General features: G+C 44.3%; 1 protein-coding gene across 1 annotated transcript in view; it reads left to right on the forward strand.

The window, feature by feature from the left end:
- The window catches only part of LOC129696912 (prolyl endopeptidase-like), a 103,949-nt gene that overhangs the window by 16,567 nt on the left and 65,587 nt on the right, over positions 1 to 21,795 (forward strand). Inside the window, exons 4-7 of the mRNA XM_055635011.1 lie at positions 8,831 to 8,961; positions 13,994 to 14,203; positions 14,953 to 15,074; positions 17,425 to 17,530. Coding sequence (XP_055490986.1) covers positions 8,831 to 8,961; positions 13,994 to 14,203; positions 14,953 to 15,074; positions 17,425 to 17,530 — 569 coding nt within the window. The remainder of the gene's footprint in view (positions 1 to 8,830; positions 8,962 to 13,993; positions 14,204 to 14,952; positions 15,075 to 17,424; positions 17,531 to 21,795) is intronic.

Genomic DNA, 21,795 nt, shown 5'->3' on the forward strand with positions numbered 1-21,795 from the left:
TGACCAGTTAGCCTCTCAATGCCGCAGCAGTAAGAAAATTGGTGAAGCAGCCTTTTTCCATTACGCTCCCAAGCTGTGGAATACCTTACCCAGGGCTACGAGAGACGCCCATTCAGTTAACATTTTGAAACGGTCGCTAAAAACTTTTAACTGACTTTACTACTTCTGCTGACATTGTGAAAATTACCTTTATTCTCTTGTGTAGATCAAACAGTATTGCTGATTTGATCCGTGTCTGGTTTTGCTGCTGATGACCTGATCCATAATCCATGTCAGGTTTTCCACACCACCACCTGGTGACATGCGGGCAGCCATGCTAGTTAGTTCAATATATGATTCGGAGCCTGCAGTACACATTTCATCGACTTTTGGCCTCTCGTCCATGCTGCTATCGGACAAGTCTGACGGGCTCTGCTCACAGCAAATTTCTGGGCTGCTTTGGTCTGATCTCTGTTAGGTCGGGATCCACAGCATCCCCAGAAATGGTTACGCCTCTTGAATCCATGGCAAACTTGACCAAAGGCAGCAGCAGATGGCATTACAAGGTCAGCTTGGGAGCACTCAGGCCTTATCTCCCAGTCAGCCCAGGCAAGAATTAACAAGGCAAAGATAGCTTAACCATGTGCAAAGTACTAATGATACAGAGCCATTATATATCATAACAAGTACTTTAGTTTGGATACATACAGAAACCATCCAAATGTGTACTGCAGGCTCGGAATCATATATTGAACTAACTAGCATGGCTGCCTGCACGTCACCAGGTGGTAGTGTGGAAAGCCTGATATTTAGGATATGTTATGATATTTATCTCAGCTTGCCCTTCAGCAAATTGTGTGCTCATATAGTATATGGGGTTGTATTTGACCTCAGTGTTTTGTTTTTTGTCCTTTTACACTCAGTTTTTTATTTTTTATAAATCTGTGCTTTTTATGTTATTAACTGTCTCCTTACTGTTTTAAATTGTATTTTTATTTAGACCTGTGTTTTTGTGGAAAGCACTTTGGGTTGCATTCAATTGTATGAAAAGTGCTGTACAAATAAAGTTATTTTTATTATCTATTTAGTTATCAAATGGCTGGTTTGAATAATAACTTCATTTTTCATGCTTGGCTCCATGTTCCAGACAGTCCCCATCTTGTCATTATTTTATAGAAACAAAGAGTTGCAGAAGCTAGTTTATACCAAAGATAGATACAAAGTGCTGGAGGAACTCATCGAGTTACTCGTCAGGCAGCATCTTCCTGGTCGTTCTTCCAGTTTCACTGTTTTCCACATTGTTTCTCTTGAGTTCTTACCTTCCGTTACCAACAATGGACTTACCAGGCAACGCCCTGAATCTGAATCTGAACCAGGCAACGCCCTGCCTAAGGTCAATTGTGGTCCTGGTCTTTTCTCACCTCCAGCTCTTCACCTCCTGCTCCCACCCCCTACCTTCAGTCTGAAGAAGGGTCCGGACCCAAAATGTCACTTATCCTTTTTCTCCTGAGATGCTGCCTGACCCGCTGAGTTAAGGGCCTGTCCCACTTGCGTGTCCTTGGCACGCAAATTACGCAACCACGTCGTCGCGTTGAGGCGCGCGGGGCCGGTCCCACTGAGAAGCGCGGAGGGGCATGGACTTGTGCACGGTTCCGAAATTTTGTAGCGAATGAAATCTTCGCGCGTCACCGGCCTGTCGCGTAACTGACAGCCAAAGTGGGACAGGCCCAAGACCCTGGCGAGACGCAACGTCTCACCTCCAACAGCAGCAGAAGCAGGCAAACGATCGCTGAGCTCGGCCTGGGGCTCACGGCCGTTGCGGTCCCAATCCGCCCCCACTTCTACTCCCAGAGCGGGGCCAAGAAAATTGAAGATAGACACAAAATGCAGGAGTAACTCAGCGGGACTTCAGTCTGAAAGAAGGGTCTTGACCCGAGACGTCATCCATTCCTTCTCTCCAGAGATGCTGCCGGTCCCGCTGAGTTACTCCTGCATTTTGTGTCCATCTTCAAATGACGTCACGCTCTCCAGACGGCTGTGCGGACGCAAAAAGTCACATGCGACCTTCGCAGGACCATCGCGCCTCAACGCGACCACGAGGTCGCGCAATTACCCTGCCAAGGACACGTGGGACAGGGGCTTTTCTCAAAGTGTCTATCTTTGTCATTATTTTAACCTTGAGGCCCACATTGGTTAAAGCTTCAAAGCAAAGGGTGGTGAATCTATGGAATTCATTGCTGTCGGGGCCGTCAATAGATATTTTTGCAGCAAAGATTGATAGATTCTTGATTATTGTGGGTGTCAGGGGTTATGGGGAGAAGGCAGTAGAATGGGGTTTGGAGGGAGAGATAGATCAGCCATGATTGAATGGTGGGGTTGATTTGATGGGCCGAATGGCCTAATTGTGCTCCTATCGCATGAATATACCCATTTAATAGGTAGCAACGTTGGTGAGAATGGTCCAGTTCTTAACCGTTCTTTTGACCTCTCGTAGTATTTGATGTATATTTCCTTTGCTGTTTAAACAGATTTGCTTGGCTATTTAACCCACTTTCTGTATTGGTTACCTTTTTGGGGTTTACTGCCAGATTTGTTTTCTGCGATTGTATGAATCTGTAAATTTACTGTGTTTATCCACGATATTTAGTGCTGACAAATGGTTTCAGGATATCCATTATGGCAATATCACATGAAAGTAATTTTTCTTTAAAATTGAGGTGGTTTGTAACATAATCTGTCTTTGTTCCAAAGTCCTGTTCATTCCCATGACTGCGGAACAAAGGCAGATAATATTACAAACCATTCTGACTGTATGCCAATTTCACAAAGTTGGAATAGATCGGGTAAATGTATTTTTGCCCAGAGTAGGGGAATCGCGAACCAGGGGACATAGATCTAAGATGAGGGGGAAAGATTTATTCAAAACCTAAGGAGCTACTTTTCTCCCCAAAGGTGGTGGGTGTATGGAACGAGCTGCCGGAGGAGGTAGATGAGACAGGGACTATCTCAATGTTGAACAAGTATTTAGACAGGTACGTGGATAGGAACGGTGTAGAGGAAACAGACGCAGGCAGCAGGGACTAGTGTAGATGGGGCATGTTAGTTGGTGTGGGCACCCACGCTGAAGGGCCTGTTTCCACACTGTTTGACCCTGTCGCTATGTATTGAAAAGCAGAGATTTGATTGAGGCATAGTGTAGAATGAAGTGCCAAGCCAACGAAAAATGGTCAGTTTAAATGGTCAATGTTCCCTGAAACAAAATGCTTTTGCTGATGCTCAAAATAAATGTTGCAGTATTATAATTTAATCTTGGAAATAACAAATAATCGTCCTATAATCTCATTCCATATACCCATCTCCCTCTGAGTAAACCTTGCCCTGCAGGTTGTATTAAATCTTGCCCTTCTAACTTTAAATATATGCCCTCTTGTTTTTGATTCCCCTGCCCTGGGTAAAAGACAGGCGGCACGGTGGCGCAACGGTAGAGTTGCTGTCTTACAATGCTTGGCTGTACATAGTTTATATGTTCTCCCCGTGACCACGTAGGTTTTATCCAAGAACTTCGGTTTCTTCCCACACTCCAAAAACGTACAGGTTTGTTGGTCAATTGGCTCGGTATATATATTAAAAATTATATATTCAAAGTAGGATAGTGTTAATGTGCGGGGATCGCTGGATGGTGCAAACTTGACGGGCCGAAGGACCTGTTTCTGCGCTGTAACTCTAAGCTAAACTAAACAGACAGGTAGAACTAGTGTAGATGTGGCATATTGGTAGACATACACAGGTTGGGCCGACAGGCCTGTTTTCATGCTTTTCGAGTCTTAAGTTTTTAAATTGTATTTCTCGTTTTACTGGATCTCAAGAAAGACCATTGCCATTGTCTGTGTCAGCGGAAAGGCCCTGTGATGAAATTGAAACAATTTATTGGCTTGGGAGATCTAATCAAAATATGAACTAGACCAAGTGGGACTCGTTGGGCCTTGTTTCCCCCAACGCAAAATTCCACCACTCACCTGTACCCCCAATGCAATATTCCTCCAGTCACCCATAGTCCCCAACTTAGCAGGAGCAGCTCATACACACCCTCCCCCTCTTCTTCACCCTCCCTCTTCTCTCCCCTCTCCTCCTCACCCTCTTCCACTCCCTCCCTCAGCTCTCCTTTTCCCTACCCTCAGTCCCTCCCTCCCTCACCTCTCCCCTATTGCACTCCCCCTCTAAACACAATGTTCAAATAACATTTCTTCTCCTCCCCTCCCCGACTCCCTCCCTCTCGTTCCAACAATGTAACAAATCTCTCATTGCACTGGGTGGAACATCGTTGACGGGCGGCTTATGTAAATGAGATCCCATTGCGACATCATAGCTGCAAACTGCCAGAATCTGCCACAAACTGTCACAGCACTTGAAGTGATTGTTCTCAAAGTGGGGATTTCTAAAGTTATGTGTCAATAACTTGTAAAATATAACATCATTCTGAAGGGGGGGGTGTGGGGAAGGAGGGGGTGTGGGGAAGGAGGGGAGGGGGAAGGGGTGCGTGTGAAGGGGGGTGGTTGCAGCAAACGCAGCTCTCACTCTGCTCACCCCGCACCTTCAGCTTTCGGCCTCACCCGTCCCACTCTGGCTTCACTCAGAGGCTTCCAGTTCAACTCAGCACCTTCCGGCTCGTCGTGCTGGTCGCTGCGGACGTAGCCCGCACGCTGCTCACTCTCCGCACGCTGCTCACTCTCCACACGCTTCGTACTCCCCGCACGCTGCTCAACACACTCCGCTCCTTCCGGTTTTTTTTCTCCTTGCCTCCATGATTGACAGCGGGTGCCTTTTTTAAGCCTTCATAACTTTTGTACTATTTCACCAATCGGAACAAAACTATTTGACTTGCAGCACAGGTGAATGGCGAGTAAGGTGGCAAAAAATCGTAGCGCTATGGGGAATCGTTTGTACGCAAATTTTAAAACCACGCACACTGAAACATCAATTTTTTTTTCTGATATGGCACGGGTCAAGATAAGAACTGCAGATGCCGGTATATGCCGAAGATAGACACACAGTGCTGAGGTAACTTAGCCGTTCAGGCAGCATCGCTGGAGAAAAAGGATGGGCGACATTTCGGTTCAGACCCGAAATTTTACTCATCCTTTTTCTCCAGAGATGCTGCCTGACATAGTGAGTTACTCCAACACTAAGGGTGTGCCCTTGTCATATGTCCCAAAACAACAATGAACAATGCATGTGTAGTTAGGAACTGCAGCTGCTGGTTTACCATGGACACAAAATGCTGCAGCAGCTCAGCGTCTCTGGAGAGAAATGAACAATGCATACATTTTTTGCATGGATGTGCTTAGTTATATGATGATTATCATACCTTAATACATTTTTTCCCAGATTTGTGCATTCATAAAGTCAAAATTTTTGTGAGCTCCTGAGCAGGAAACCAAGTGTTTATTTGTTTTTTTCAAAAAGAACCATAGATGAAGTGGTTCGCGTTGAGCTGCGCGGTGGCGCAGCGGCAGAGTCGCTGCCTCACAGTGCCAGAGGCCTGGGTTCAATCCTGACTACGGATGTTGATGGAGTTTGTACGTTCTCCCTGTGACGGCGTGTTTTTCCGGATGTTCCGGTTACCTCCCTCACTCCAAAGACGTACTGATTTGTAGGTTAATTGGCTTTGGTAAAAATTGCAAATTGGACCTTGTTTGTAGGATAGTCCTGGTGATATTGATGGTCAGCGCAGACTCTGGCTTCGCATTGTATCTTTTAAGTCGAAAGGCTATCTTTATCTGCTGATTCTGTAGAAATATGCCAGCTAACTGAAGTGATGGATCTGCTTCTTCCCAGTTACATAGAAACATAGAAATTAGGTGCAGGAGTAGGCCATTCGGCCCTTCGAGCCTGCATCGCCATTCAATATGATCATGGCTGATCATCCAACTCAGTATCCCGTACCTGCCTTCTCTCCATACCCTTTGATCCCCTTAGCCACAAGGGCCACAACTAACTCCCTCTTAAATATAGCCAATGAACTGGCCTCGACTACCCTCTGTGGCAGAGAGTTCCAGAGATTCACCACTCTCTGTGTGAAAAAAGTTCGTCTCATCTCGGTTTTAAAAGATTTCCCCCTTATCCTTAAGCTGTGACCCCTTGTCCTGGACTTCCCCAACATCGGGAGCAATCTTCCTGCATCTAGCCTGTCCAACCCCTTAAGAATTTTGTAAGTTTCTATAAGATCCCCTCTCAATCTCCTAAATTCGAGAGAGTATAAACCAAGTCTATCCAGTCTTTCTTCATAAGACAGTCCTGACATCCCAGGAATCAGTCTGGTGAACCTTCTCTGCACTCCCTCTATGGCAATAATGTCCTTCCTCAGATTTGGAGACCAAAACTGTACGCAATACTCCAGGTGTGGTCTCACCAAGACCCTGTACAACTGCAGTAGAACCTCCCTGCTCCTATACTCAAATCCTTTTGCTATGAAAGCTAACATACCATTCGCTTTCTTCACTGCCTGCTGCACCTGTATGCCTACTTTCAATGACTGGTGTACCATGACACCCAGGTCTCGCTGCATCTCCCCTTTTCCTAGTCGGCCACCATTTAGATAATAGTCTACTTTCCTGTTTTTGCCACCAAAATGGATAACCTCACATTTATCCACATTATACTGCATCTGCTAAACATTTGCCCACTCACCCAGCCTATCCAAGTCACCTTGCAGTCTCCTAGCATCCTCCTCACAGCGAACAATGCCCCCCAGCTTAGTGTCATCCGCAAACTTGGAGATATTGCCTTCAATTCCCTCAGCCAGATCATTAATATATATTGTAAATAGCTGGGGTCCCAGCACTGAGCCTTGCGGTACCCCACTAGTCACTGCCTGCCATTGTGAAAAGGACCCGTTTACTCCTACTCTTTGCTTCCTGTTTGCCAGCCAGCTCTCTATCCACGTCAATACTGAACCCCCAATGCCGTGTACTTTAAGTTTGTATACTAATCTCTTATGTGGGACCTTGTCGAAAGCCTTCTGGAAGTCCAGATACACCACATCCACTGGTTCTCCCCTATCCACGCTACTAGTTACATCCTCGAAAAATTCAATAAGATTCGTCAGACATGATTTACCTTTCGTAAATCCATGCTGACTTTATCCAATGATTTCACCACTTTCCAAATGTGCTGCTATCCCATCTTTAATAACTGACTCTAGCAGTTTCCCCACTACCGATGTTAGACTAACTGGTCTGTAATTTCCCGTTTTCTCTCTCCCTCCCTTCTTAAAAAGTGGGGTTACGTTTGCTACCCGCCAATCCTCAGGAACTACTCCAGAATCTCAAGAGTTCTGAAAGATTATTACTAATGCATCCACTATTTCTGGAGCTACTTCCTTAAGTACTCTGGGATGCAGCCTATCTGGCCCTGGGGATTTATCGGCCTTTAATCCATTCAATTTACCCAACACCACTTCCCGGCTAACCTGGATTTCACTCAATTCCTCCAACTCCTTTGACCCGCGGTCCCCTGCTATTTCCGGCAAATTATTTATGTCTTCCTTAGTGAAGACGGAACCAAAGTAGTTATTCAATTGGTCCGCCATATCCTTGTTCCCCATGATCAACTAACCTGTTTCTGACTGCAAGGGACCTACATTTGTTTTAACTAATCTCTTTCTTTTCACATATCTATAAAAACCTTTGCAGTCAGTTTTTATGTTCCCTGCCAGTTTTCTTTCATAATCTACCAGTTTTCTTTCATAATCTAGTTACTATCATTTGCTTTCTGGTGCTGAAGTCAGGCATGAGCTGAAGGTCAAACACTAGCTCAGATGACCTTCAGGTTCCTTACTTGACAGAGCACTGAGACACAGGGCAGTACCCAAACGTACTGATCTGATTCATATTGTATTCAATCCCTCGGCTTTATGCCAAGTGTGGTATATTTGACCCCGCAGTTCACTCTGCTAATTTTCAGGATTCAAAATGTATTCAGTGAGAAATTTAATTTAAATCATTTGCATGTCCCTGAATGTAGACACTGAAATACCGATCATAATTCTTTGAAAGTAGTTAACAGCTAATACCCAGTCACTGCTCATAAACGTGTAGAAAGGAACTGCAGATACTGGCATATGCCAGAGATAGATGCAGTTTGCTGGAGTAACTCTGCCAGTCGGAGTCTGAAGAAGAGTCCCCCAAATTGGAGAATTCACTGTTCATACCGTTTGTTTAAGAAGGAACTGCAGATGCAGGAAAATCGAAGGTAGACAAAAGAGCTGGAGAAACTCAGCAGGTGCAGCAGTATCTATGGAGCGAAGAAAATGGGCAACGTTTCGGGCCGAAACTTTTCTTCAGTGATGTGGGTGGGGGGGGGGGGGGGGGGGGGGGGGGGAGGAAGAGGAGGAGCCCCGGGGTTGAGGGAGAGCTGAGAAAGGGGGGAGACAGCAAAGGCTACTGGAAATTGGAGAAGTCAGTGTTTATGCCGCTAGGGTGCAATCTGCCCAAGTGGAATATGAGGTGCTGCTCCTCCAATTTTCGGTGGTGCTCTCTCAGGCCATGGAGGAGGCCCAGGGCAGGAAGGTCGGATTCGGACTTGGAGGGGAAGATGAGTGCTGTCGGATTCGGAATGGTTCATACCATTGGTTTGCAACCCAAACCAAATGAGGTTCTGTGTCTCCAATTTGTGCGTGGCTTTACTTGGTCTCCTGGGCCTCCTCCATTGCCAAATTTTTGGGACAGGAATGGGAAAGGGAGTTAAAGTGGTCAGCAACCGGGAAATCCAACCAGCCTTTGCGGAACAGCGCAAGTGTTCAGCTAAGCTGTTTTCTCCAACTGAACTTATATTCATAAATTTTCTTTTGCAGGTATTTTCACTTCTTCAACACTGGTTTGCAGAATCAGAGTGTGATGTATGTTCAGAAGTCACTAGATGATGACCCTCGGGTTTTCCTTGATCCCAATAAATTCTCAGAAGACGGAACTGTGGCTTTAAGAGGTTAGCATTAAAGGCTTTCTGAAATTTGCTAAATGTTTTCCTTCATATCTTTTTTTTTTTTAATCATAATATATAATGTTTTGCTGAAATTAAGCTTTGTTTTCAAGCTATTTTATATTGAAATGTTTTGGTCTTTGTTTTTAATTTATAACATTTTTAAGATGAAAATCCAAACCATTGGATTTATTATCTGTGTTAGAAGAAACTGCAGTTGCTGGTTTATACCGAAGATAGACACAAAATGTTGGAGTAACTCAGCAGGTCAGACAGCATCTCTGGAGAAAAGGAATAGGTGACCTTTCCTTAGTCTGGAGCAAGGTTCTGACTCAAAAGGTCACCTATTCCTTTACCACAGATATCCATAGATGTTGAATCCTTTATTATTTTAGTGACCTCAGGTAGATTACCCCTTGGCCTTCTAAACTTGTAAGAATACAAAACAAATTTAATGTGTTTTCTAAACTTTTGAACTCCCTTGATATAATAAAATGAATAGAATGTTGACATTTGAGTGTTTTTTGTACCTTTGTACTGATGTGCAGAGATATGTGTGTTGACACCTAAATCCTTGGTGTTCTCACACAGTTGTTATAACCACTTAGATAGACACAAAATGCTGGAGTAACTTAACGGGTCAGCAGCGTCTCTGGAGAAAAAGGACGGGTGACGTTTCGGATCGGAACCTCTTGTTCCTTCCTACAGTTCTTAATGTACTGTACAGTGTCTTAATGTTTAGTTTAGTTCAGAGATACAGCGAGGAAACGGGCCCTTTGGCCCACCATGTCCGTACCGACCAGTGATCCCCACACACCTTATCACTATCCTAAACACACGAGGGACAATTTACATTTCTACTAAGCCAATGAACCTACAAACCTGTATGTCTTTGGAGTGTGGGAGGAAATCCATGGAGAGAATGTATAAACTCCGTACAGACAGCACCCGTGGTCAGGATCGAACCTGGGTCCCTGGCGCCGTAAGGCAGTAACTCTACTGCTGCACCACCGTGCCGCCAGATGTAATTCACAGTACAATTCCTAATGTTCTTCCTCACTTTAAGCCATTTTCAAATACATTTCTAACTTATTCCTTCATCAGAGTTATTAATATACATGGTGCAAAGCAGATGCCAAATGTGACGATGAGAGTTCAGAAGTGCAGCAAGCAGCTGTATACTGTCTTATGAATTAACCTCAATGGTATTTGACTGCACTCTACCTTAAATTCTGCTGCTCTTCATCATGTCAAGTGATTGCCAAATCAGAACTAATTGATGCAGCATTGGCAAGGTTTCATTTTTGATAACTGTCTAGGCAGAGTTGCTTCAGCTCTTTAATTCAGCCTCTGAAGAATGAAAATATTCATCTTAATGGTTTATATTATCAGGCGCAGTTGTAAAATTACATGTTTCCAATGAAATGAACCTGCTTTTTTTAAGGTCATTTATAACCATATAAACCATATAACAATTACAGCACGGAAACAGGCCATCTTGGCCCTACAAGTCCGTGCCGAACAACTTTTTACCCTTAGTCCCACCTGCCTGCACTCATACCATAACCCTCCATTCCCTTCTCATCCATATGCCTATCCAATTTATTTTTAAATGATACCAACGAACCGGCCTCCACCACTTACACTGGAAGCTCATTCCACACCGCTACCACTCTCTGAGTAAAGAAGTTCTCCCTCATGTTACCCCTAAACTTCTGTCCCTTAATTCAGAAGTCATGTCCTCTTGTTTGAATCTTCCTTATTCTCAAAGGGAAAAGCTGGTCCACATCAACTCTGTCTATCCCGCTGTATCTCTGAACTAAACTCTTTATAATTTAAAATACTTAACTCCAGATTTCCTTTTAAATCTTTGGTCAATTGGTTTTCAGCATTCTAATTTAATCGTCAAATTTTGTGTAGAGAGGATAAAAATACTTACCTCCTGATTTCCTCGTAAATCTTTCCTCCAGATTTCTTCGTAAATCTTTGGTAGATTTGTCATTTGCCTTATGTAATTGAATCAAATTTTGTCTACTGGAGGTAAAATTAAAGGGTTGCTAATTTCATCTGTTTTCTTGTGGTGGGTTCATTTGTAATTGTACACTGCCCAGTGAGTTCAAATCAACTTGAAATTAAAAGTCTACATTGAGTTCTTCTGTACAGCCTTATTCTGACCACTGCTGTCTAGACTGTTGGTGAGAATGAGCTACCAGAGGAGGTAGTTGAGGCAGGTACCATAACCGCATTTAAATGTCGTTTGGACAGGTGCATGGATAGGAAAGGTTGAGAGGGATATGGGCCAAACGCGGGCAGGTGGGACTAGTGTAGATGGGGCATCTTGGTCAGCGTGGGCCGAAGGGCCTGTTTCCTTGCTGTACGACACTGAACATCAAACTGATAGGCTAGGTTGAGCACTCTGAGATGTAGTTAAAGAACAAAGAAAGGGAGCTTAGAGTTTTTAAGTTTTATTGGAAGAGGAATTTATGTTCATGTATGTGATAGGAGCAGAATTGGGTCATTCGGCCCATCAAGTCTACTCCACGATTCAATCATGGCTGATCTCTCCCTCCTAACCCCATTCTCCTCCACATAACACCTGACACCCGTACTAATTATGGTGTATCCTAAGGATCTTTGTTCTGTCTTCACTGGTTTTAAATTTTACGTTTGTAGGATTGATCTGAGGGTTTTTTTTTAAATTTTGGCTTTATTGCAAAAGGAAAACATTGGAATGATGCAAATGTAATTTTGCTCATTATTTTAAAATCTTTTGAAGACCAAATTAAAAATTGAGATTTTTGTTGAAAGGTGGATAAATGAGTTTATTCGCTTGGGTATAACAAGAATCAGCTTTGATTCTCTGTCTATTCATGAACCTGTCCGAATATTTCTTAAACATTGTGGTAGAATCTGTCTCAACTACTTCTTCTGGCAACTCGTTCCATACACCTACCACCTTTGTGTTTAAAAAAAAAAAGGTGCCTCTCATCTTCCTATTAGAAATTTCCCCCTCATTTTAAACCTATGTCCTCTGGTTCTCAGTTCCCCAGCTCTGGGCAAAAGACTCTGCATTTACGCAATCTATTCCTCTCATGATTCTTTACACCTCTAAGATCCCCCCTCATCCTCCTGCGGTCCTAGGAATAAAGTCCTAGCCTGCGCAACCTCTCCCTATAGCTCAGGCACTCGAGCCCTGGCCATATCCACATAAATCTCTCTTTACCCTTTCCAGCTTGACAAAATCCTCCCTGTAATATGGTGACCAAAACTGAACACAAGACTCTAAATGTTGTCTCACCAATGTCTTTTTCCAACTGTAATGTGACCTCCCAGCTTCTATACTGACCAATGAAGGCCAATCTGCCGAAAGCCTTTAGACCACTTATCTACCTGTGATGTCAGTGCCAGTGGATGGTGACACCGGGAGCTCGCGGGTCCCCGGTGGGAGACCGCTTTGCGGGGCACCGGCAACGGCGACTTCTCCCGCCTGAATTGCGGGGTTGAGAGTGACCTGGAGCGGGGCCTTACAACGCCCAGGCGCGGCTTTAATTTGCCGCGGACTTGCTAGCGCCCGCCGGGGGCTCCAACATCAAGACCTGGGGCAGGGCCTTACATCGCCCGGCGTGGCTTTGAGTGGCCGCGGACTGGCTAGCGCCCGCCGGGGGCTTTGACCTCGACTTCAGGAGAGGAATGGAGAGCAGGGGAGAGACAAGACTTTGCCTTCCATCACAGTGAGGAGGAGACTCACTGTGATGGATGTTTGTGTGAATTGTGTTGGTGTGTGTCTTGGTTCTTTTCTTGTATGGCTGCAGAAACCAAATTTCGTTTGAACTTCATGTGAGGTTCAAATTACAAATAAAAGGTATTGTATTGTATTCATAGGAGAAAGTATATTTGCAAATTTGAAACTGTACAGGTGAAATGAAATCTATCCAAAGATAAACTGACTTGCTTGCTCTCCTCTGTGAACATTTGGCCTTTATAACAAGAGGAATCGAATATAGGAGCAAAGAGGTCCTTCTGCAGTTGTACAGAGCCCTAGTGAGACCACACCTGGAGTATTGTGTGCAGTTTTGGTCCCCTAATTTGAGGAAGGACATTGTTGCTATTGAGGGAGTGCAGCGTAGGTTTACAAGGTTAATTCCTAGGATGGCGGGACTGTCATATGCTGAGAGAATGGAGCAGCTGGGCTTGTACACTCTCGAGTTTAGAAGGATGAGAGGGAATCTCATTGAAACATATAAGATTGTTAAGGGGTTGGACACGCTAGAGGCAGGAAACATGTTCCCGATGTTGGGGGAGTCCAGAACCATGGGCCACGGTTTAAGAATAAGGAGTTTAGAACGGAGACAAGGAAACACTTTTTCTCACAGAGAGTGGCGAGTTGTGGAATTCTCTTCTCAGAGGGCGGTGGAGACAGGTTCTCTGGATGCTTTCAAGAGAGAGCTAGATAGGGCTCTTAAAAATAGCGGAGTCGGGGGATATGGGGAGAAGGCAGGAACGGGGCATTGATTGGGGATGATCAGCATGATCACATAGAAACATAGAAAATAGGTGCAGGAGTAGGCCATTCGGCCCTTCGAGCCTGCACCGGCATTCAATATGATCATGGCTGATCATCAACTCAGTATCCTATGCCTGCCTTCTCTCCATACCCCCTGATCCCTTTAGCCACAAGGGCCACATCTAACTCCCTCTTAAATATAGCCAATGAACTGGCCTCAACTACCTACTGTGGCAGAGAATTCCACAGATTCACCACTCTCTGTGTGAGATATGATTTTCTCATCTCGGTCCTAAAAGATTTCCCCCTTATCCTTAAACTGTGACCCCTAGTTCTGGACTTCCCCAACATCGGGAATAATCTTCCTGCTTCTAGCCTGTCCAACCCCAATCACATTGAATGGTAGTGCTGGATCGAAGGGTCGAATGGCCTACTCCTGCATCTATTGTCTATTGTCTATTGTTGTGCACAATTGCTGAACATCTACTGGCTGTTTCAGTGATTTGTTTCAATTTAACATACTTCTGATTGCAGGATACGCATTCTCCGAGGATGGCGAATACTTTGCATACGGGCTGAGTACAAGTGGGTCGGATTGGGTAACGATCAAGTTCTTAAAAGTTGATGGTGCTACAGAACTCCCAGATACCTTGGAGAGAGTGAAGTTCAGCTGTATGGCCTGGACCCATGATGCTAAAGGAATGTTTTATAACTGTTACTTAAAGCAAGATGGAAAGATTGATGGTAAGATGAGATCTATTCAAACCAATATTAAAAAACTTCAAAAATTTGGTTAAAGTATTGGGCGGTCATGTTCAATATCTATTTCAACTCAGTTCAAGAAACAAATCAGCTTAATATGTGCAACTCCTTTAAGTTAAAGTTTTCAGCTGTGACACAGATAAAATAATGATAAGCTAAGATGTTATTTTGATCATTTGCAGCTTTGGGTGGAAACTGTGGAGAAAATAAAAGCCCCGTGTGTATGACAATAAACTAATCTTACCTAATATTCTCTACCATATCTGTTTAAAAACATAAAATGAATTTGTACTGTTCATAAGTTCATCAGTGAAAGGAATCGAATTGGGCCATTTGGCCCATGAAGTCTACTTCACATTTTAATCATGGCTGATCTATCTTTCCCTCTTAACCCCATTCTCCTGCCTTCTCTCCGTAACCTGTGACACCCATACTAATCAGAGATCTATCTATCTCTGCCTTAAAAATGATGAACATCTGGGAAGATCGGAGAGGAGGCTGGCTGGACCTTTTCTGGCAATGAACTCCACATGATACTGCCTGTAAGGAAAATTCATCTTCTGACTAAAGAATGTCCTCCTCATCTCCTTCCTAAAGGAACGTCCTCCTCATCTCCTTCCTAAAGGAACGTTCTGTTCTGTTCTGGGCAAATAATTGTATTGCATGCATGAAAACTTTGGATTTTAAGGTAAGAAAATGGCACCATCATCTCTTCTCTTTCTTCTTATCAGGTACAGAAACCTCTATGAACCTTCACCAGAAATTGTATTACCACAAGCTAGGATTTCCACAATCTGAAGACATATTATGTGCTGAATTTCCAGACTATCCAAAATGGATGGGTGGAACTGAGGTATTGTTTAACAATGATTTCTCCTAAGATATTACTGTGATTTGCTATACTTTGTTCATCGCGAACCTTTTGACAGTTTTGCTTTTGACTTTTTTTATTTTTTTTTTAAATTTTATTTTTATTAGAAGTACGGTAAGTTACAATAATACACAACACACATGTCTTAATACATTTTTTGTACCGCTTCATTTTTTGAGCTTTATAAAAAAGATAGATGTAAAGTAAGTAAGGAAAGTGCGCAAGAGTCGTGAAGGTGCAGGAGAGTGTTAAGAAAAGAAAGCCCCTTAGAAAAGAAGTTAGAGAAGGAAGCAAAGAAAGAAAGTAGACCCTAGAAAAGAAGGAAAAAGAAAGGAGAAACAATCGCTCTGTTATAACATTAAACTCCGCAGAAAGGGGACTACCAACCAAGTCTGTTTTTGTTGGGGTTTTTTTTTTTACTTTATAAGAGTAAAGAATATCTGAAGTGCAGTATCAGTGCATGGCCCTACTCCTTCTGAATTACACTACACTACCTGAAGGTTTTTGCTGCGGCCTGGTTAGGTGCTGTAGTTCGAAATAAAAGCCATTGCATTCATGCCTGGAAGCAGAATTTTTTAAATAAATGTAATGTAAAAATTCAAAACAGTATTGTGGCTATTAAGAACACCCTAAAATGGCTGTTAGACAGAACATAGAACAGTATGGCACAGGAACAGGCCCTTCAGCCAAAAATATCTGGAATGAACTTGCTGCCAAGAACACATTTTATCTGTCTGCACATTTTCCATAATCCATGCCCTGCAAATCCAATTGCCTATCTAAAAGTCTCTTCTCACAATAATATTTTGGTCATATACGGTGCCCTCCATAATTTTTGGGACAAAGACCCATCATTTTATTTATTTGCCTCTGTACTCCACAGTTTGAGATTTGTAATAGAAACAAAATCACATGTGGTTAAAGTGCACATTGTCAGATTTTATTAAAGGGTATTTTTTTACACATCTTTGGTTTCACCATGTGGAAATTACAGCTGTGTTTATATATAGTCTCCCCCCATTTCAGGACACCATGATGTTTGGGACACATGGCTTCACATGTGTTTGTTATTGCTCAGGTGTGTTTAATTGCCACCTTAATGCAGGTATAAGAGAGCTCTCAGCACCTAGTCATTCTTCCTGTCTTTCCATCACGTTTGGAAACATGAGGATCAAAGTTGTGCCAATGAAAGTCAATGAAGCCATGATGAGACTGAGAAACAAGAATAAAACTGTTATAGAGATATCAGCCAAACCTTTGGCTTACCATAATCAACTGTTTGGAACATCATTAAGAAGAAAGAGAGCACTGGTGAGCTTACTTATCACAAAGGGACCGGCAGTCCAAGGAAGACCTCCACGGCTGATCACTGAAGAATTCTCTCTATAATAAAGAAACCTCCCCCCAAACACCTGTCCGACAGAGCAGAAACACTCTGCGGGTGTGGATTTGTCAATGACCACTGTCCGCAGAAGACTTCATGAACAGAAATACAGAGGCTACACTGGAAGATGCAAACCACTGGTTATCCACAAAAATAGAATGGCCAGGTTACAGTTTGCCAAGAAGTACTTAAAAGAGCAACCACAGTTCTGGAAAAATGTCTTGTGGACAGATGAGACGAAGATTAACATATCAGAATGATGGCAAGAGCAAAGTATGGAGGAGAGAAGGAACTGCCCAAGATCCAAAGCATACCACCCCATCTGTGAAACACAGTGGTGGGGGTGTTATGGCCTGGGCATGTATGGCTGCTGAAGGAACTGGCTCACTTATCTTCATTGATGATACAACTGCTTATGGTAGTAGCATAATGAATTCTGAAGTGTATAGATACATCCTATCTGCTCAAGTTCAAACAAATGCCTCAAAACTCATTTGCAGTTCATACTACAGCAAGACAATGATCCCAAACATAACGCTAAAGCAACAAAGGGGTTTTTCAAAGCTTAAATGTTCAATTCTCGAGTGGCCAAGCCAAGCTCCTGATCGGAACCCAATTGAGCATGCCTTTTATATACTGAAGAGAAAACTGAAGGGGACTAGCCCCCAAAACAAGCATAAGCTGAAGATGGCTGCAATACAGGCCTGGCAGAGCATCACCAGAGAAGACACCCAGCAACTGGTGATGTCCATGAATAGCAGACATCAAGCAGTCATTGCATGCAAAGGATATGCAACAAAATACTAAACATGACTACTTTGATTTAACATTGTTGTGTCCCAAACATTATGGTGCCCTGAAATGGGAGGAATGTATATAATGAATTCACTTAATTGCAACAGATCGTAATGTGACTTCCTCATAAGTTATTCTTTGTCTCTTATACAGATATCAGATGATGGGCAATATGTTCTCTTGTCTATTCGACAAGGCTGTGACCCAGTCAATCGACTTTGGTACTGTGATCTGAAAAAGTTACCTGATGGTATCAAAGGTAAATAACTCAAAATGTTTTAGTCTTTGCAACATGCAGGTCCCTCGGGAATTCTGTAACGGGCCTGTCCCACTTACGCCACCTTTGCAGGCGACTGCCAACACCCTTGATAGGTTGCCGAAATTTTCAACATGTTGAAAATTCAGCGGTGACCAGAAAGACGCTACGACTTTTTGGAGATCTCTCACGACCAAAGGAGACCTCTCAGATTCAATTTTTAATTGTCATTGTCAGTGTACAGTACAGAGACAACGAAATGCATCCCTGGCGACATGTCGCGGGTGACCTCTCACGACCTTAGGAGACCTCTCATGACCTCTCACGACCATAGGAGACCTATCACGGGTGCCGGCAGTCGCCTGTAACGGTTGCATAAGTGGGACAGGCCCTTAATTCTCCTCTCAAATGTAACATGTCCTATATTTTCATCATAAATGCAGCTATCGTAACATGTCTGTCAAAACAAATAATCTCTTTATAAGAAGAGATTATGGTTGCTGGAAGTCTGAACTACAGATGGAAACACAGGCAATACTCAAATCAGACAGCGTCTGTGGAAAGAGAAACAAGTAAAATTTCAGTATTTAATGCTGCCTATCGCAGTTTTCGTCGTCATCAAGATTTATACAGACCTCCATGTTAGCAGGGAGAGGGCTGGGTTGTGTTTCTAGAAAATGGGCTATGACATCTGTGTTTGTGTCAGGAGACACGATTTGAGAAAAATAAATTTGGTGTTGATTTTTATTACATTTTTTCACACATTGTGAGAGCGCAAATTCTATTCCAAGGTGATATTTTAGGGTAATGAATTATGACTTCAGTAATATTGAATATTCATAACTCGGAAACTAGTTTCAGGCTAGTTTAGTTTATTGTTGGCATGTGTAACGAGGTACAGTGAAAAGGTCACAAGGAATAGTAGAATTAGGCCATTTGGCCCATCAAGTCTGCTCCGCCATTCAAAAGTGGCTGATCTATCACTTGTTCCTAACCCCATTCTCCTGCCTTCTCACCATAACCTCTGACACCTGTACTAATCAAGAATCTATCTATCTCTACCTTAAAAATATCCACTGACGGCCTCCACAGACTTCTGCAGCAAATAATTCCACAGATTCACCACTCTCTGACTAAAGAAAATCCTCCTCAGCTCCTTCCTAAAAGAATGTCCTTTAATTCTGAGGCTAAAACCTCTAGTCCTAGACTCTCCCACTAATGAAAACATCCTTTCCATCTCCACTATATCCAAGTCTTTCAACATTCTGTATGTTTCAATGAGGTCCCCCCTCATTGTTCTAAACTCCAGTGAGGACAGGCCCAGTGCCGACAAACGCTCATCATAGGTTAACCTGGGATCATCCTTGTAAACCTCCTCTGGACCCTCTCCGAAACCAGCTTGCTCTTCCTCAGATATGGGGCCCACAATTGCTCACAATATTCCAAATGTGGCATTACCAGCGCCTTATAGAGCCTTGTGGCGGGCGAATAAGCAAGCCACGCGTGGTGAAACAAAAAGATCTTTATTGGCAAAGTAAAGAGAACAGCACACACGCGAATGGGGGAACGTTACCCCGGGGATCACTATATATACCAGGGCATACCCCTGTGAAGACTCCTTCCCGCCAAACCCAGTCATGTGATCCTGCCCCCGAATGCCGAGGGTTCGCACAGTAAGTGGCCTAACCCCCAGGTGGCGCCTCAGGACCCCTCCCCCCAGAACCTGTGGCACGAAATGCGGCAGACGAACGAGGCATTGCCCCTTCACATCCACCAACAGGAATTGAGTCCGGAGGAAATCTGCGCCCAGCAACGGCTGGGCGACACTGGCCACCGTAAAAGTCCAGAACTAGGGGTCACAGTTCCAGAACTAGGGGTCACAGTTTAAGGAAAAGAGGGAAGTCTTTTAGGACCGAGATGAGAAAATCAAAGATGGTGAATCTATGGAATTCTCTGCCACAGAAGGTAGTTGAGACCAGTTCATTGGCTATATTTAAGAGGGAGTTAGATGTGGCCCTTGTGGCTAAAGGGATCAGGGGGCATGGAGAGAAGGCAGGGATGGGATACTGAGTTGGATGATCAGCCATGATCACATCGAATGGCGGTGCGGGCTCGAAGGGCTGAATGGCCTACTCCTGCACCTATTTTCTATGTTTCTAAAATGGCAGGGGGCAAAGATGAGTGGGAACCCCATGCGTCCGTATGGAGCTGCCATTTCCGGCAGTTAGAAAAGGCCCCCACTTGCCGGAACGAGTGTCGACCCCCGATGGGGGCAAAACGCTAACCTCCGCACCCGTATCAACGAGGAACCGTCATCCCGAATGTCGGTCCCAAGCATAGAGGCGGTGTTTCTGACCAACCGTCGCAGCGACGTCTCGCAGCCGGCCCCAGCGTTTTCCGGATACGAGCAGGGCGGGCGGCACTGACGGGCCGCGGGACCCCAGCGATGGTGGTAGTCACACCCTTATCGGGGTCGCCCGGGACAAGCGGCGCAGCCCAGCTCCTGATGGACGCTGGGCCCTCCAAGGCACCGCCGACACTTGATCGATCGAACCGCGGCCCTGCTGCTTGGACTGCCACAACTCGTCCGCATGCTCCGCTAGCTGCAAGGGCTCACCAAAATCCTCATCCGGCATCCATTCCAAGAAGCCATGTTTGAAGTGGAGGCAGGGCTGATGACCGTCCATAAGGGTGAGCATCTCACTCATGGCTTGCGATCGCTGAGTCCGCCCATGTGCATTATCCACACTGTGTGGTCACGGCGGCTCAGCCCATTGGTATGCAAGAGTAGCCCTTTGAGGCCGTCGAATTTGTCCTCATCCGGCGGCGCGCATGGGAAATGGACCAGACGACCGGCCGTCTCCTGATCAAACGCTTCGACCACATAATAGTACCGAGTGTCATCAGCCATGATGCGGCGAATGTGGAACTGTGCCTCGGCCTGCGGGAACCGCACTTGGGGCTGCGATGTCCAGAACACGGGCAGCTTAAGGGAGACAGCATTCTGCCGGGCTGGTTTGACAGCAACTTAGGGCTGTTGGGGTTGATCGCTGGCTGCGTCCATAATGCAAATCCAAATTGACCGCTTTGGATCATCGGGGTCACCAATATGGCGGGCGAATAAACAAGCCATGCGTGGTGAAACAATGGGATCTTTATTGGCAAAGTAAAGAGAACAGCACACGCAAATGGGGGAAGGTTACCCTGTGATTCACTGTATATACCAGGGGACACCCCTGAACCCTACGACGACTCCTTCCAGCCATACCCAGTCACATGACCCTGCCTCCGAATGCCGAGGGTTCGCACGGTAAATGGCCTAACCCCCAGGTGGCGCCACAGCCTCAACATTGCATCCAACATTACAAAGCGTTTTTGTTGCATGCTAACTAACCAGTCAGCAGAAAGACTATACACGATTACAATCATTCCATGCCCAATGTATAAAGTGAACATAATGTGGCGTAAACGCCCTTAATGTGGGGGTCATCTGTATCATCTTGGAACTACTCATCTCTGATTCAGTTATTTATACATCCGATTAAGTAATCGTTCAAGACTCAGCATTAACAGGGCGGCACGGTGGCACAGCTTTGTAGCACCAGAGACGCGGGTTGGAGACTCAGTGGGCCGAAGGGCCTGTTTCCACGCTGTATTTTTAAACAAAACTAAATATTTTTAATATTTTGTTTTCTGGAACATGTTTGGCCCTAGAAATCATTATTACTCATCTGCTAACTGTTTTGCTCGTTTTTTCTAAGATAAAACAATTTTTGCCACAGTTTTGCAAAACTTAACCTCAGAATTGCCCTATGTAAATGATATGGGTTGTCATTGTTTTTGCTCTGTTTCAAGTTAGTGGTTGAGTGTACATTGTCTCTAGCTCAATAATAGAAACATAGAAACAGAAAATAGGTGCAGGAGTAGGCCATTTGGCCCTTCAAGCCTGCACCGCCATTCAATATGATCATGGCTGATCATCCAACTCAGTATTCTGTACCTGCCTTCTCTCCATACCCCCTGATTCCTTTAGCCACAAGGGCCACATCTAACTCTCTTAAATATAGCGAATGAACTGGCCTCAACTACATTCTGTGGCAGAGAATTCCAGAGATTCAACACTAGCTATGTAAAAAATGTTTTTCTCATCCCCTTTATCCTTAAACTGTGACCCCTTGTTCTGGACTTCCCCAACATCGGGAACAATCTTCCTGCATCTAGCCTGTCCAACCCCTTAAGAATTTTGTAAGTTTCTATAAGATCAATCA

The sequence above is a fragment of the Leucoraja erinacea genome, chromosome 5 (assembly GCF_028641065.1).
Source record: "Leucoraja erinacea ecotype New England chromosome 5, Leri_hhj_1, whole genome shotgun sequence".
Taxonomy (NCBI): domain Eukaryota; kingdom Metazoa; phylum Chordata; class Chondrichthyes; order Rajiformes; family Rajidae; genus Leucoraja; species Leucoraja erinaceus.